General features: G+C 38.6%; 1 protein-coding gene across 1 annotated transcript; it reads right to left on the reverse strand.

The window, feature by feature from the left end:
- Nucleotides 1-1,240: 1,240 nt before the first annotated feature.
- shha (sonic hedgehog signaling molecule a) lies at nucleotides 1,241-8,614 on the reverse strand. Its single transcript, XM_056749559.1, has 3 exons — nucleotides 7,978-8,614; nucleotides 4,478-4,739; nucleotides 1,241-2,937 (listed from the first exon to the last, which is right to left on the reverse strand). Exons 1-3 carry the CDS (start codon nucleotides 8,275-8,277, stop codon nucleotides 2,243-2,245), a joined length of 1,257 nt encoding a protein of 418 aa, XP_056605537.1. The 5' UTR covers nucleotides 8,278-8,614; the 3' UTR covers nucleotides 1,241-2,242.
- Nucleotides 8,615-18,509: the final 9,895 nt, after the last annotated feature.

Below are 18,509 nucleotides of genomic sequence, written 5' to 3' on the forward strand. Positions count from 1 at the left end.
GTGTCTGTTCTTGGCTGATAATGTTATGAATGGTGATATCCCGAAAAAGAGACCGTTTTACCGTTATCGAATCGGAAACGATTGCGTCTGCTTATTTAGCTTTACAGAAGTGCAACTTTACCTCAGTGTGCTTATAAATGTGACGTTTAATGTGAGAGTTTATTCATACACATTTTCTCCTATGCGCATGTCAGCCTTACTCGAACTGAGTTTAGATAAATGCATAAGGTTGGTCTCCCTTGTTTTGATGCAAATGTTGCTTCTCAGACTTAACTGAACGCGTTTTTAAATAGATGCTGTAAATATTGAGTTATGTTTCATGTGTCGCGTATTACAATTTAGTCGAAACTTGTACCACCTGTTTCTTTACAATTCTTCGTATGGCAAAATGTTAAGACGTTAGGCTATACGTGTTTATAGAGGAATTATGACGCGTTTAGATAAGATGTTGTTTTTGTCATACATCCGGATTTCACTAAATACTTTTTTGGATTGCGTCATTTTCATTTTGTGCAGTTTTTCGAATAAATCGATCACCACCTGACCACCTGATACGCATCATTGTTTTCTCGACAATACTAACCATCAGACAGACTGAAGTTCTCTGCTCTCGAATGTGAATACAGACATCTAAATCCTATATCTAATAGTGTGTTAGTGCATTCCAACCATACAAACAGTGGAAAATCTGTTATTTGCGAAAGGCTTTCCTCTTCATATTTAACATCAAACCACAACTTCTCGCAAGTATACACAACCCAGATCAAAGGCTTTTTCGCGTCTTAGCGATAGCTGTTTTCAACAGCAAGTTTAAACTTCATTGCGCATTTCCACATGCTTGTTACAATGGACTTCTTGCTTCTCCCATAGAGTTTTAAAAAGTTACTGAGGTCAATTGAATAGCCGATTTAGGTGCCAAAAACAAAAGCTACTAGGCATCTATGGTAGACTATCAATAAGCTTTTTATTGTAGTAGGGAAGTTTATTTATTTACTGTAAGTCAAGCTATAAGCTTGTCATTTTTGTTTTGTTGTATCGTTACTCAAAAACATGACAGAAGAATTATTCCAAATAACATAAATTGCAAGCTAATTACTTAGCAGTAATAATAACATAATTCTAAGCGTAAATTGTTAAATTATTAACATAAAGATATTATATTCCCTTTTCCATGTAAATTACCAAGAGTTTTAATTTCAGCGTTATCAAATGATATTCTGGAAAGAAAAAACCAACAGCGAGCATTTGAAATATTTTCTTTATATCATTTTGTAATAAACATATAAATAATAAATTCTATACATTTCCTGACACCTTGCCTTAACGAAAGGTAGGCTAACTGTTATGGCCACTCAGTCATATTCTATCCAAACTGTGCATCAGCTGCATTTTATTTCTATAAAACTATTTACCTATTACAAAATATGAAAAGAAAAATACATTTTAGTGAATGTACAGTTACTTATTAATTTATTTAACGAAACCCTTTGCTCTGCACTATGGGACTATTGTCGTCACTAAATTGTCAGAATGTGCATTTCGTATTTTCTTAATGAAATACATAAAGAAATGAAACCAGAAATAAGACTTGTAATAATGAATGTGTCTGTCCCATCCTGACAACCAAAACAATGACAAAACAAAGAAATCTAAAACAGAAAACAGCACAAGACTCTGTAACTATTTAAATTAAAATATATTCTCGTCTCTTACACTATTTCAAATAACGAAAAGTGATTAGGTAACGATCGGTCAAAATCTAATGTACAATTCTGTGTATAAAAATATAATTTCTGGAGCCCCACGGCGTTTGCTTACCCCTAAAATATAACAGTCATTTGCACATATGCACAGAGTGTTACAACCTGTCATGAAAGTTTCTTTTTTCATTCTTCTTTCCTTACACGATCTCTTTTTTTCCTGTTTTTCCAGTTTACATGAGATATACAAAAATAGATTCTGCACCACTGGCTGATCACACTGCATTAGAATTCGTTAGTGTGCCACCAGCCTGAGTTCACGCGAGAATAAATTATGCAAAAAAAAACTGTTAAGGCTCCATTTATTCTTTGAAAATTACGATTTTTAAAGTCATTGTAATAAATATCCCACCTCCGCTCGGGGCATCTCTTTCTTTCTTTCTCTCTCTTTCGCTCTCTCTCTCTCTCTCTCTCTCGTACTAATATTGTCTTATATCCTACATTAGTGTGATTTCTCTTGCTTTATTTCCACGTGAGGGTTTTCAGCTCGAGTATACTGACATCCCCAAAGGATGAAGCTTGTGGCTGTCCAAAAGCCACGTTCCCATTTTATATAGGAGTTTAGAGTACCAGTGGACTCCCTCCTGTTGTAACGTCGCATTGGACTGAATGGTGAAGTATTTGGGGAACACGACTGTTGACACGTCATAATACAGCCTGACTGGCGCGAAGGCCCAGTGCGCGAGACCGTGGTCCTCTATTACAGCGTAACAGGACGCCAGTACGCGGTCGACCACGATTGTTCCATGCGCGGTCACTGGTGCGAACGAGCCCTGGCGCTCCTCCATGTATATCCGCTCAACGATGACAGATTTAAGTTGACCGCTATCATCAACAACCATCACCTTTTGTCCAGGTCTGACAGCGCTGGCAAACGCGGCGGTCATGGCGTGGAGATCTTCCGTTGAGTTGTCGAGGACAAAAAGAAGATGAGCCGCGGTGAGGGTGATCTTTTCAGCGGCTTCTTTAGTTTCTATGACGTAAAACACACGTCGCGTCGTCGAGTCTCTGTCTGTGAACATGATGAAGTCGCTGTACACGAGGTTCCCCGCGCTGTCCGCCGCCAGCACCTTGTCACCGGGAGTCAGGTCCCTCACGGCCTTCTGTCTCCTGTCTTTCAGAGTGACCGAAGCCGAACCGGTGAAGCAGCCTCCAGATTTAGCAGCAACGGAGTTTTCTGTCGAGATAAATAAACAACCCGAAATGAATGAGAGACGCTGCATGAAATCGTGCAATTAAATCAATTCTACTAGAATAATTTGTCAAATATGTTCCTCGAATATATGTTATGTTATAGTAGCCTGCTTGGGAGAGCAAAAAACTGTTAAAAAGCACCCATGTGTGTGCTATTGGCGCACGTCTGCTTCACATATAGGCAAAAGTCTGAATAAACAAAAGAAAACGTGGCAACGGGAATTAGGTTGTAATTCGAAAGCTCTTTCGCAAAAACAATGTCTTTGTTTGAGATGCAGGAGGAAAGAGTTTGGACTGCTCTAATTAAAAACCAATAAAGCCAGGACATTGTCATTCTAATGCGGCTTGTGTACAGAGCACTCTTGGAGAAGGACACTTCTGCCTTTCCTTGCGCCTCTTTCATATTTACTCAGGTGCAGAAACCTCTATGTGACAATTCACACTTATACCCTCGTCTGCTGAAGAATGAGAAAACCCCAAGCAGGCTCCAACAGTATTTACTCAGCCCGGCCACTCTTCCAAGGCTCTAATGGTGTAGATTTGAATGTAAATTAGAAATGCTAGCGGTGGTCAATCAATGCCCTCTTCTTCTTTCCTTTCATTTTTGAAACCATCACGCTCCTCCGTTGTCAGGCTTAATGACAATAATTCGGGCCTTGTGGGAACTCTTTACATTCCGATCTCTTGGATCGGTAAACAGAGCTATAGAGAGGGCTTTTCCTCTCTAATCCTCTCATACGATTCCACGGCATGAAATAATACGGTGACAACTGAGAAACAGATTTGGCCGAGCGAGTTCGACCAAAGCCTATAATGTATTTGTAAATGTGTTTAGAATTGAAATGGAAAGATTTTGCGCATGGAAACGTATCAGGCTTGTTCTAAAATGACACGACGAAGAACTATGCATTTCATTAAAAATGAACAAATGTAAGCTTTGGTAGAAGAAATGTAGGAAACGCATGATTCAAGTTACCAGGTATTTAATCGTATTTGAGCAAGTGATGCCGCAAGCCCTTCTCAGACGTCACCGTCGCTTATTTTTTACAAGCGCGTGCCTAAAGACATCTTCAATTTGTCACATAGATGTCTAGTAAGTGTTTGTGCTCGTATTGTGGGTGCTGAGTGATTTTGTGATGAGTTGATAAGCGCTTCCTTCAAAGGGACAGAGTGGGGCGATGTAAGATCACTTAAAATATTGCCTGCCAAAGTCTTTCGTCTTTATAACGCACTGCATGGACTATCATATCAAACTAACTCAAGTCTTAAAATAATTTGATTGTTCCTCACGTTTCTGAAACAAATTATTTTGCATTTTCTAGATTCATCCTTTATAATTCAAGACTACTATTATTAAATTAGCACCAGTTCTTATCTTTGATACAGTATTAACCGTGTACAGTAAATTTGACAGTATTTAAAAATAGTTTGTCTTTGACTCTGTTTCTTAAAAGGCTTGGGAAATGTTACATGTTTTATTCAAACATGGTTTTGGCATTCTGATCAGTCTACCATGGTTTTACCTGCTTTGACAGAGCAATGGATGTGGGCTTTGGATTCGTAATAGACCCAGTCAAATCCAGCCTCCACCGCTAACCGAGAGAGTGTCCCGTATTTGCTTTTGTCTCGATCAGAGGTGGTGATATCAACAGCTCTTCCCTCATAATGGAGTGATTCTTCAAAATGATGTCCGTCCTCATCCCAGCCCTCAGTTACACGCAGCTTAACCCCAGGCCACTGGTTCATTACAGAGATGGCCAGTGAATTTAGCTTATCTTTGCATCTCTGATAGAGAGAAAGATTGAGAGAGGGAGGAGAAAAAGGAAGGAAAAGTAATTAAATTTCCATTCTTTTGTAGGCATGTTAAGTCACAACACAATTAAGAATAAATCTTAATTCACAAAATTGTAACAAATATGATGTATAGTGTGGTTCACATAAAAAAATAAAACGGGTATATTAAAAACTGAACCAATATTATCTGATTGCTTCATTATAGCAGTCCGTCTGTTATAAGCAACGTGCGAGGTTCCCAGCTCTCCATGGCAAAAAATATTGTAATCAACCTGACCGATATGTCCAGACAAATAAGTCTACTGCCCAAGTATACGAGAAGCTGTATTTACACTGGAAACAATCCAGCTTTGCATGCAAGGATATTCTGTCCAAAGAGCTCAATGAAAAATTTATCAGTTATTGCATCCGCTTCACTGATCTAAAGCATATACTGTACATCCAACCAGGGAAAGGTGTGACTGCATCACAGCCTTTTCTCTGTAATGCACTAGAGTAAACACAATGATCAGCTGCTGAATGTATTGAAAAATGATATGATGCGTTTCATTTAGTCATTTTCAGTATGTATTGTTTATTCCAAGAGATCCAGCTGAGGTGCAGGTATACGCTGTGGAATATCGGGCCATGTTTGGGCGGCGCTTCCACTAACCTTTCCCGGGACCTTGTGTTGAGATGCTTGGCCTTCTCCAGGACAACTCTTCCCAACACTTAACCAATATGTCAAATAAAACACCACAAAAGACTCTTTCAATGCATCCAAGGGGAGAAGCAGCTACTCATTATTCTGGCAGCACAGGTTTACTCAAGGGACGTGATGTGATTGCTTAACTGACGCTCCTTCAGAGGTTATATAAAATCCATTCAAAATATGCTTGCAAATTGTGACAATAAGCCATATAAATACCTGTAATAATTCACACATGGACCCTCCTAGCTTTGACTCTCTCACTCTGTCTCCAAGTGTGTCATGATACACAAACACTATCCTTGGCCTATTAACATCCACATTAATTTCTTTGCAAGGCAACTACCCCCACCCAATACACACTCTCTATCACGATTTGCATGTCCATCTCATTTTAAAAGAGAAACTTTGCTATGGATACACAATGGACTGTATTCCGTTACACATTAAAATATGAGGTATGGCCTTCTATCAATTTTCTGATCTTTATTTTTATGAAACACCGACTCTTGTGTCCACGCCGACAGTCAAGGTAATTGTATGGTTATCAATATTTCAAATCCCCAAAAAGCCAATATCCTAGCCTGCTGGACTTAAATTTCTATTGAAAGCATCTGTAGAAAATCTTACATTATATGTAAAATGATTTGTATATAAACACATCAAAAATGTGATAGTGATATGCCTATATATACAAAATGCAGTGTATGGTCTACAGCACTTCAGTGCTCGAAACAGAGAAGAAAAATACAAATGGAATGGCCAAAAAATGAAACCTGGCACATTCTAAGCTGAACTGCCGGGGACTCAAGAGCCGTGAAGCCTGAACTCTTTATTAATTCAGTGGGTCGTGTGCCGCAAATCAAGCCAAATTCTGTTCAGCCACCATGAAGCGCAGCGGGAACCCCTGCGCCGCCGCTTTGTGCTCCACACGAGGTTTGTTCAACAAGCCGCCTAATCACAGTCGGCTCCTAATCTCCTCCCAAAATTAACTGTTTTGCAGCAAACTTTTATCAGCTACCTGTCAGAGCAGACAACCTACTAGATGTCCTCGCAGTTCCGCCTCATTTCGCGAGCACACCCGTTAAATCTAATTCACCGCAAGACGCGTTTAACCAACAAACCATCTCTTAAACTCGGATGCGCTTCTCTGAAACATTTGTTAGCAGGCACGTCGTTAACTTCAATGAAGGCTTGCAGCAATAATGTTTGAAGTTACGAGATTGCAAGGGTAGCTTTCCTCGGCTATTTTAAAGACAGTGTGTGCCCGCCGGTCATCTCGCGCTTATAATCATATTCGCCTTAAGGAGAGTTTGATACACATCTGAGAAACCACAGCAGACGGGGGTTTCATCTTCTTTTAAGGACCAGAAAAAGGAAACTTTATAATGCACCTGCGCGGCGCATGTAAATTCACTTGACAGCACACATTCAGCTGCAATCCTCGTCAATGCGATAAACCAAACCAAGACTATGTAGCTACTACAAAGCTATTTAAAAGATATACGTCCAAATCACGCAATTTATACTCAAAATAGAATACAAAATGCTCAACATAGCAATATCTATCCATTCTTCCTTTTCATTGGCAAGGGTCAGAAGTTCAAATGATCCCTGCTAATGCGACGAGAGTGGAAAGCCATGTCGAGGACAGACACCCTATTCCCGAAGCTGTCTGACTTTTCAAAGGCCTGCCTTAATAAAAGCGTTGCAGAAAACCAGTGAAAAAATATCTGAAAAAAAATCATTTAAACATTTTGTTTGACCATTATTTAAAAAAACAAGTGATGTCTCTTGAAATAATAACGACTGTTTCCATTAAATTAAAGCTGATCTACTCCCTGAGGTATTACCTGGAGTATAGGCTACCGCATTTAACTTTTTTGCACTGTGCGTCAGGTGCTGATTCTCACATATGGCCGGGTTACGCAGCATCGGATGGTGTAAAATATTTGCCAACTGATGATCAAACCGTCCCATAAAACTCCCCTTTGTATGGCAAAAATATTAAAGACAGGCCATTCTGTTTCATTTCAGTCCGTCACTAAGTGCTACCGCCCTGGCCCATTAATAAGTAGTAACAAATTTAAGAGCATCCTTCTAGAAATAGCCCTGACAAGCAACCGCTGCGAGATGATATAATGGACATGTGTTTCATTTCGTTTCACGTTAAGCTGTCATGTGATTGACATTTTCTGACTTTATCAGCCATCACAGTTTCTAAAAACGAGGTCCCGTATCGAACGAGCTATGCATTCACATTTCACTAAAACGCGCAAATAACGCGTTTCTCAAATATCTAAACGCGACTAAATGTATAGAACAGAGAGGCACATAAATATTTTAAGCCACCTTCCACAATGAGGGATGGAGGCAACCAGCCGGTGGCATTTTTCTCGCGCAGCTTTATCAGAGAATGTTGCAAAACCGAACCCATAAAGTGTAATTCATTATCCTTTGACGAAGAGCACTTTCGTGCTCTGACAGAATGATGCGGTGCGGGAATCTATGACAGTAGGCTATATCTGAAAGGATATTTACCTGTGTCATGAGTCTGTCCGCGCCTGTGTTCTCCTCATCCTTAAAGATAATGTCGGGATTGTAATTTGGAGTAAGTTCTTTAAATCTCTCTGAATTGCGCGTTATCTTGCCCTCGTATCTGCCGCTGGCCCCTAAGGTCTTTTCCGCGACGTTAGGTATAAACTGCTTGTAGGCGAGAGGTGTCAGCTTCTTCGGATGTCTTCTTCTGCCGTAGCCTCTGCCAGGACCGCAGGCCAGTCCGGACACCACCAAGGACAGAGTGAGAAAAGACACCAGCACTACTCTCGTCTCAAGCCGCATTTTGGCACGGCGAATCTCGCACGATTCCCGGGCTGCGTTGGTTTAGAGTGCACCCCGAGCAGTCCGTCTACCGGGATCTCGAGCGCTGCGTTATCACTGCGCGGATGTCCAGCAATGTCCTTGCAGCCTCCTCGTAAGGTTCTGTTCACGCGTGTCCCTACCGTGACAGGTGCGGAAATGTGCGCGTGATAACGGAGCGCATCAGAGGGTTTGCTGCGCGGATGGGGGAAAGGTAAGACCGACCTCGAAATCACAACGTTAGTTCAAGCCACAGCCACTTATGTGAGAAGACTCTTTACTCCTATGTATTATAGCTGCGATCTGAGGTAGGGAGGGACCTGATTGGCTCGACAGGACGAACCCTTCTGATGGTATTCCACAAAACAGACGAGCAAAAATCTTTAAAGTAGGTGGGCTTCAGGGGTGGGACACGGTGACATGTGAACATCAGTTTTTCTTTCTGTCTCTGATGCTGCGACATAAGCACACACTGTGATGCACAAGCCTCATCCACATGTTAGCAATTAATAAACTATAATAAAAAGGTTTGAATCATTTTTTTCACCGTTTATATGTTACTACTTTTGGTGCATGTCAGAGTTATTCAATTATGTAACTTGGATCAACTTTATTGTTTGGCAAGCTGTGCACATAAAAAATCATTCAATTAAAATCATCAAAATATGGCAACTTTCTTATTACAGTAACCTTCTCGATGCCACTTTTATGTATATTGTTTGTATGGTAACACGTCAAACCCCTGTTACATGTTGAGAAACCTGTAAAGCAGTTGAAAGTGACAAAAAATGCATAATAGTGAACACTAAAACATATTTATTGCATATTATTTATTATGCTCCAGTGATAGTTCACTCCCACAAAAAATCTGCCATCATCTACTCAGACTCTTGTCATTTCAAACCTGTTTGACTTTCTTCCACAGAACACAAAAGAAAATATTTTGAAAAATGGTGTTAACTGGACCCCATCATTTAAAAAGTTGTGCTTTGCAATAAAGACTTCTTTAAAGAGAGTCATACAAGAAGACTTATCCGGAGTTTTACCTCATAGACTGTCATATGAGTTGCAATAAAGGATTTCTGCATCTCATTAACACTGCCAGAATTTTATCGGAGGTAAAATTTGATCTTTAAGGTCATAATCACAGATTCACCCGTTGCATAAATGTGTCAGAAACAAACCAATGCCGCCATCCAGACGTTATGTTGTTACAGCAAGCACACTATACACTACAGTTATAGTAGTTAACTAAGGCTAGCTAGCTTGAAATGTGACATTATAAATACATACTGATTTTCCATTTTAATGATGATAACATTAAATATATAAATACCCAGCTTTATAGAAACAGTGTTGCTCCTCAATGTAGTGATTTTCAATCGACAGGTGATGCAGTGCTTTCAGTTTTATGATCTTTAGGCCAGAGTTTTCGATCTTTATTTTGTTTACATAATTCCGAATCACTTTCACATCCTGAATATATACTTCAAAGGCATATTGCAGACCTTCTTTTTGCTTTTGGCTGAAGGTACACATAATTTTTTTCCAGAAAAGATTATTTTACAATAAATATTCTTTAGTGCAGTGCAGGCCGTTGTCGGACAGAGCAAAAGGGGGAGGGCTTTGCAAAGGGTCAATTATCACTTTAAGAGTTCTGGAGGTTTTTTAAGCTTCAACCATTTCTCAATAATAACGGTCTATATTGTTCTTAATTTTATATTGTTCATTTAAAAAAACACCTATTTATAACATCAAAAAAGTTTTGATTCGGTTATAATTAAATATTTCCTAATCTCTTTCAGTTATTCCATTGGCATACGAAAAAGAGATTAAGTTGAATCTTCTGCCCATCACAACTTGTTTGAGATATTGGAATGGGCTCTTCTTGTGCACACAAATGCTAAGCTGTCTGTTTGGGAGAAAGATCAGCCCGCAAAAACCCTGTCACCCCTCAAAGTCCACTTCAGTGACAGATTAAGCCATGGTAACCACTGTGTTCCCTGGCCCATAGCAGCGGGTAAGGTATGTGTCTCATTGTCTTATTTTCTCTTGTTTTCACACATTTTCCAGACTGCTCTATCAAAGATGCTGCTTGTGAAATATATGAAGAAAAGTAGGTCCCCGTTTTGTTCAATTGAGTGTGACATGGACAATTTGTTATCCTGTTTGTTTTACTTTTAGGTGCGCAAATTTTTTGTCTTCGCTTCAGTAAATGCCACAAAATAATGATGATATATGAAGAGCAAAACCACAGTTAGCACAGGGTGATTAATACGTAATTTTAAGAGACTCAACGTGTAAACGCGTGTTTCTCTGTCCTGAAAACATAAAACAGATGCAGACCGGCAGATTTTATTTAGTACATTTTTTGCCACCTATTCGTCACCTGGAAGTGGTTAGAATTTGCATGGTCCTTCTAAAATACAATGTTTATATGCAGTTTCAGGCATTTCACACACAAACAAAAATTAGATCAATTACAGCGCACTTTCTTTATTGTACAACAACTTTAGAAATGCTAATATATTGTTAAATAGATTTTCTCACTTTCTTCCTCCAGTCCCTGCCAGTAGTTACACAATATAATTTATTCCATCATTTATTACTCATGACCTGTGTAGACTGTACTCCTTTACTAATAATGTACAAATAAGAGTTTATGTTAGACAGCTAAAGTACACTATTGTGATAAACATGTCATGTAATGTTACATATTTAGTATGTACGGATTTCATACTAAACTGATATGAAGTCATCAGTCATGATATACCTTTGTTATTAAATCAATAAGGGATAGCAAAAAATTGTAAAATATTAAGGAGACACAGACCAACATAAGTGCATACATACAGCAGGTGTCATTTTCCTGGTCCTTTCATCTCATTCTGGGTGTATTCGTATTTTCCTTACAATACTGCAAGCTACGATTATTTTTGTTTTTATGGACAAGGCTTCATAATTATGTAGACACCATATTTTCAGTGTATTGCAGGTATGTGGATGTACTGTGTGTGTAGAATGAGTCCTACAAACAAACACAATGCCGTTTAATGTGGAACTCACACAAGATTATCTTCTGACTCAAATGACTAATCCTTTGAGAATGACCCTTAGCAGCCAGTGCACACCGAAACATTCTGCGGAGGGACACTTAGCCTCGATTTCAGGCAGCTCTTTCCATTTTGGACGGCAGGGAGTGGAACTTGGGGAATTTCACAATCGCGTACCTGAGGTTCCAGCTCAGCTCTGTCTCAGAGTGTGTAAAGAGTTTTTATTTGCCTCGCTGGGCCGCTCCCTTTACTTAAACACAGTGTCAGTCCTCTCAAGGCCAAGGCAAGACAGCCGAGCCCCCGGTCACAGCAGGAGGGAGAAGAGAGTCCTAGGGATGCGTAAATAAGTACTGTTTTCAGGTTCTAGCAGAGATTTAAGGTGCTGTTGTAAGAGGAATATATGCACCTGAGACCAATGAACAATGTGGTTTTTCATGTTATCAATGGCGTTTTCATGTTGACTTATGACATACCACCCAGTGGCATGATAAAAAAAAATTCATAAATTCATATAATAGTAATATTTGAATGGCAGTGGGTCTACGTATAGTCTAAGTTTGAGTCATGTCATCATATTGTATTTGGTGGTGTCAGACTCTCTGTTGGATTTTAATACACTATGTGCACCATATTAAAGATTGTTTGTGTGAGATTTCACACACAAGATGGCATTTCTTGGTTTACAGTCTGCGGAGGAACGCAGGAAGGAGATATCAAAGCCTATGTCAGCGATGTGAAATGACGATGGTCAGCAGAGGAAAATATGCAGTTTAACTTAGGATGCAAATAAGCACATAAGAAGTTCTGTTTCCATTTTATTTTACAGTGCGTATACCTAGAGTGTACTTACAGTGTTCTTACCTAAGAAAGTACTGAGTCATTTTAAGTACCTACATGGGATAAGGTTAGGTTTAGGGGTAGGTTCAGGTTTAGTACCTAGTTATAACCCAGATATAATATATTCTATAATAAGTACACAGTATGTACATGGGAAACAGGACTGTAAAATAAAGTGATATGAAAGTTATTTTGGAAAATCATCTGCCGCTGCACGCTTTGTTCAATTGCCATTTGACCCGAGGACACAGATACTATCTATTTAATGAACTTTGGGTGCTCGTGGCCTGTGCCATATAACCTTAAGCAACAGTCATCATTCTCAACATTGACTCCAATGTCTACGCAGAACACAACAAACACTCAACGCTGCTGACCGCAATAACCATTCAAAAGCTTCATTAAACAACCACTTCTAATGAAGTGCCGATTCGAGTCATTGACTGAAGTAGTACCTGATGACCTGATGACATCCGATGCGTTTGTAAACATGCACCTAGAGGTTTAAAAACGTTCCCACAGTTAACAGTTTACTGGACGAGCTACAGGATATTGCTCACCGAACAACACCACAGACAATGTTTCATATTGATTGTAAAATTAATTGTTAACTACATGCGTCTGCATGCTCCAGCTGATTCGATAGATAAACACTAGTGTTGAAATAAGTGTTGAGTCACGTTATCAAAAGCTCTCGTGTCTATGTCAAACGCGGCTGCTACTGAAGAACAGGGAGAGAGAATAGCAGTTCCTCATCGCAGCCTCCGATAATGACCTCATTCCGGTCACCGGAGTTTTGGGATTCAGGGCAGCGTGATTGTGAGAGAAAGAAGCGGAATCAAAGTGCAGAGGCAAAACCATGACAATATACAGTAGCACAAGCGTTGAATACGATAAATGGGGATTAGAGGAAGTGATAACGTGATCAACTACTGTACTTCTATACTTATTTGCTCAGATCCTTGAAAATCGAATAGTTTGATTTGTACATCGGATACACATAAGTCATGACACTTAAGCCTTGTCTAATTATTGTAGTACAAGAAAGGTGTAGTTGAGTTTTGAGAATTTTTCCCAAGCTGGTGCGATAACGGTATATACTGACACACAGACCTGCACCAGAAAGAAATGATTGAAATACCTTCTATACTATCTAATGCTTGGTTTCCGTGACTCTGAACTCTACTTTTACTGTCTCTCTTCACTGAATACACCTTTCAGCCTGTTCCATTTTCAGAACTCCAGTAAATGCAGTTGGTTTGTGTGGCAGAAGCTGAGTAGACCGACACATGACACATGCTTGTAAAGCTTGCACCAGGACGAGAGGCTGTATAGTGATCTTTCAAAGGATCCGTTTTGTGCTGTATTCCATTTGATTAAGCCCCTCAGATAACCTGTCGTAACAATATAGGGTAAATTCCGGTTGACTGGGATGCTTTTGGACATTGATATGAGTGTCAAAAAGTGTCCCAATCAACCCTAATTCACCATATTTTTTATAGCTTTAGCAGACAGTGTCAGAGCCTATACACAGCACTGAGACAGTTTTAGATTGTACTGAATTAATATTAGGTGTTTCGCTTTATGCAAAGGGAGAAAACACCTGTCATAATAAAATATTTGTTAAGTACCAGCATTTAAAAAAAAAAGCTAATTTCCTACACAAATCAATCTCAGCTATTAATGTTATATACAATACTTGTTACAAAAAACTGATATTTTAATCTGTACCGTTAGCCATTTGTTTTTGTTGTCATGGGCTTTCAGTATAAAGTGTTAACTGTTTTACATTTCACAAAAGACAAGAAAAAAATGCAGTTTTATAGCTTGACATATAGAAAATGTATTTAATAGATTTAATATATAAAAGAAAACATTTATAGCAATATATCATAAATTCACAAATCACACATGAACCTTTACATTTTTTAACCTTATGAATAATTGTACACCTATTCAATGTTGAAAAGGTTGAAAAAAAAATGTATATTTATCAGACACTTCGTAATCTAATATGATAAAAAAATGTGCAGATTACTTCTATATGAAGCATGTTAGCAACCAGGTAGTCTATGTCTGTGCAGGTGGGAAAGCACCTCAGCCTTTATCTTTATGACTGTTGCACTGTCAGACTGGAGGGGGGTGGGGCGGTTTAAAGCATTTTAAAGAAGTTCTAGTGTAGACTAACGTGAACCATAAATGTGAACGCCAAAGATCACAGACAGAAAAAATGCAGGTGTTTGTCTACATGAAAAGCACAGAAGAGGGGAAAAAGCATTCTTAATTATGTGTGCGTAAATATATAGAGATTATTGCCTGGCACAAAATACACCACAAGCTGTTTAAAAATGAAAAGAAGCCTAAATTTACATAAAAATATCCAAAGTAATCTACAAGTGCGAATAATAGAAGGAGAGTAGAAAAAATGAAAAAAGCTAGTCCACGACATCCAGTCGCTTCACCTTAAATGATAGGAGGGTGCTGAAAACCTCACCCACCTGCTACATTAGATGTGCAGACCTGGCGTAGACTAACCCTCAACACTCACAAATGTGTTGAATTTTTCTCTGTTTTAGTGCTGTTGCAATTTGAAACTATATAAGGAAGAGAAACTTATTGAATGTTCACACACGTACGCACACGTAAGTTAATATGAGGTGAAATAGAGTTATGATGCGAGTCAAAGATGTCCCCCTTATTTTCTTTTTTTTATTAATTTAAGTTTTTAATTTGAATACAAATAAAATGTTTATTTTCGTGTTCTTTAATCAAGTGGAAAAATATCGAAATCTTTGCCTGTGATCTAATTTTGAAAAGCCAAAGCTATATCAAAACTCCATGTTAACATATAATGTTTTAAATATCATGAAGACATTTTTATGAAAAGCCTTACATTCGTTTTCTTCACAAAACAGTGGGAGGTAATTCTTCGATGTATACAACAGACCCCAGTATTATATAAATGTCCATCAGCCATGTTTTGTTATGGATTTTAGTGGTTTGTTAATAAAGCTGCGGGATTGCATGTTTTAGTAAATGATTTAAAAAATATTTCAAATATACCTCTTAAAGATGATTTATTTATTAAAGTGGTTTCAGTTGTGGTAAATATTATGTACTTTGTCTTAAAAATGACTTTATAGATACATTTTTAATACCTGCAAAAACTTTGGTGTGTTTTATCATTAAATGATATGCTTTTTTTGAGTGGGGAGCAGGAAAGTGAAGAGAGTAGAGAATCAGAGCATGACACAAGCCATATCTGGAACAGCATCACTGTAAACACAATCCTTTGATTTGTCATTACGAGTACTTTTCAAATAAAATATTGACTCATAAAGAGAGGATATAAACCATATGTGTATGAAATATAAATTAATCCAGAAACCCTTATTTTGTTGTAAGAAAGGATCTAGAAAGAATACTTCTAATAAGTCTACTTCTAGTGCTACAAAAAAATAAAGATGAATATGTTACTGAATCACTTTTCGTCTAATATATTATAAACTAAATAGTTATTCATAGGCACCACACCTCAGGACATTACCTTTTGTTGTAACTTCATTTGAAACTGAACCAATTGCTCCACTCCCTATCTGCACTACCCAATAACTTTGTGTAGCAAAAGGCTAAATAAATGGATCTACTCCCATCCATCCCATGTCAGTCTGCTTTCTGGAACAGAGGGTCATGCAGATCTTTCCGTGTCAGCATGAAAAGAACGTGTGCTGTGATGCAGCACAGGTCACCGGCAAGCAGCATCAGACACACAACCCAATTAGAATCAAGCGTTTCCTGTCACTAGGCAACCCTGGCATTGAGCATGACCCGAACTGGCCAATTACAATTTATCTCCCTCTCCCATTGACACTTTGATGTCAATGAAATACATAATGACTTCCTCTGAAAAACATTTAAATCTAAAAGCATATTTAAACTATTAGTTAGCCTGTTTTGAAAGGAAATAACTGTCTTGATGTACATTGCTGGGATTATGATGAATAGAGGACTTCAATACATTTTATGAGTCTTATTTAACGGAATCCTTGCCAAGCAATAGGCAATCGTATTTGGGCTTTAATCTTTGAGGTAAGACATAAGCATTGGAGACTAAACCTAAATGTTTGTTTTATGAAAATGTAGCACCTAACTGCACCATCCATTTACTTTAAGCATGGGTTGAAAGGGAAATGTGAAGAGTGCGTGAAAGGTCTGCATATAGGTTAAGGGGTGGTTAGATAAGGACAGACCAAAAAAAGCTTTTCATAGGAATCTAACACATTGTATAAATGTAGGGCTGGGGGTGGGGTGGTGATTTGGATGGAGAGGTGGATGTTTAAAGACACCTCACACAAAAACCTGATTGAGTCTAATGTGTAACTTGGCTCTGAACATCACGCTCTATTGTTGAGTTATTGTGACTGAGATGTGGGGGCAAATAAAGGGCAACATAAAATGTGAGGTACACATGCTAATTTTGTGTTCTAACTACTAAAAGTATCCAACAGGGGGCGATATATGGAGGTTCCCTAATATCATCAGTGACAAAGGGATGAAGCTGCTAAAAAAAGAAACACTAGGAGAGTTTCAGACTGATTTAGTGTCAACTTCAGTGAGCTGCATTTTCAATAAATATCAAAACAAACAGAGGATGGAACCCCAAAATCTCTGACGTAACGTAGCTCTTCATGAAGACAACAAACACACTGGAACACTTTCAGTTTATAGCAACATTCAGTAATGAAGGAGGGATGTATTGTTTTGTCATTACGGCTGATGAAAGTTTTACGTTTGCTGTTATTCTGAAAAACACACTGTAGGCCTACTTTTAAAATGATTAAAAACTGTGTCATGCAAGCGCTTTTTAACACTTTTTATTAGTTAAATATTTGCAAAAGCCAGTAAAAAACATAAATGGTGTCTAATAATAAAAATCACATAACATGAACATTCAAGGTTTCATAAGGATAGCAGAAATATCTTAGTTCAATTGTGTATCATTAAAATGTCCCTAGCGTACACAAACCCACACTACAATAATTAAACTTGTAAAAAGAGTTAAGATTTTTCAAGACTTCGAGCTCATATATTTGAAGCCTATATGTGAAACGTGTATTTGTGTGACAGCAATAAATGAGGTTTAGAAAGAGATGCAACGCCTCAGCTGCACCCAACCCTCCCAACTCTGATCACTAGATTGATTTGAGTGACAAGAAGAGCGAACGCATGTCAATCAACAGCCTCTTTCCTAACGCAGAACTAAGAAGAAGCAGCGAATGCAGAGATACTTACAGGATCAGAGATGAATTTGTCTGTTTGACTTGTTTAAACATAGTACTGGCCGCAGTATACACAGATACAGTATGCAGCTGCGAGCACACTTCACTACTTATCCTGCAACCGGATCAGCGGTCTATTGTGTAACTGCTTCCCTGACAAGTATCCACTTTACCAAACATAATCAAGCATAGATTGGCAGTTTACATCAATAACTCTTGTTGGGAACATAATAACGCTGATGAGGAGAGATTGTCGCTTTCGTCTGTTTAGTTCTGATTAATATGCAGAATCAAGATACCTACAAGTACAAGCCCACGCACGTCACCGTCGGCTCTGATGATGGTGTGAAACGCTGTTCTCGTGATGGTGACAGACCTACTCGCCTTCATTTAGCAAGGACAGGATTGCAAGGGCAGCAGGTAAATAAACCAGCCTGCTCTAAATATAGAGACAGCACTCCTGCCCTTCACCCGCAAGAGAGATAGACAGAAAGAGAGAGTGAGTGAGTGAAGCGGGAATAGATGGAGGAGATCTAGACTTACAGAGAAGGATTGTGAAGAAAACAGCAGTCTAAAGGTTCAGTGACCGCGGAAAGACAGCACCAATATTTAGTGGAAGATTTTAGGATGAGGGTGAGAGAAAATCCAATGATGTTAATAAAAGCACCTGCTTGCTGTAAATGTTTTAGGAAAAAAACAGCACATAAGAAAATAAGCTTTAACAAACTTGTATAACATGTATAATGAGGTATATTTGTGTCCAAGAACATGAAAATGTGTAAGCCCCATCATCTTTCACTCTGTCCTCTGTGTTTGTGTGCAATATACAAGCCTAGCTCTTAAAAGGACGAGACAGTGATGTCATAGAGAATAAAAGGGATCAAAGAAACCAATTTGTTTGATGAAACATTTCCTATATGTGCCTGTGATTTAAAATGTTCACTGCGCACCGGTTCGCTTCTGGGACAAAACGTTCTGTCAATCTAGCCAGCCAGACTTTCTAATTATGGGCTACAGATACGAGAAGGTGGAAATCTTATTAAAG

The sequence above is a fragment of the Triplophysa dalaica genome, chromosome 1 (genome assembly GCF_015846415.1).
Source record: "Triplophysa dalaica isolate WHDGS20190420 chromosome 1, ASM1584641v1, whole genome shotgun sequence".
In the NCBI taxonomy this organism is placed as follows: domain Eukaryota; kingdom Metazoa; phylum Chordata; class Actinopteri; order Cypriniformes; family Nemacheilidae; genus Triplophysa; species Triplophysa dalaica.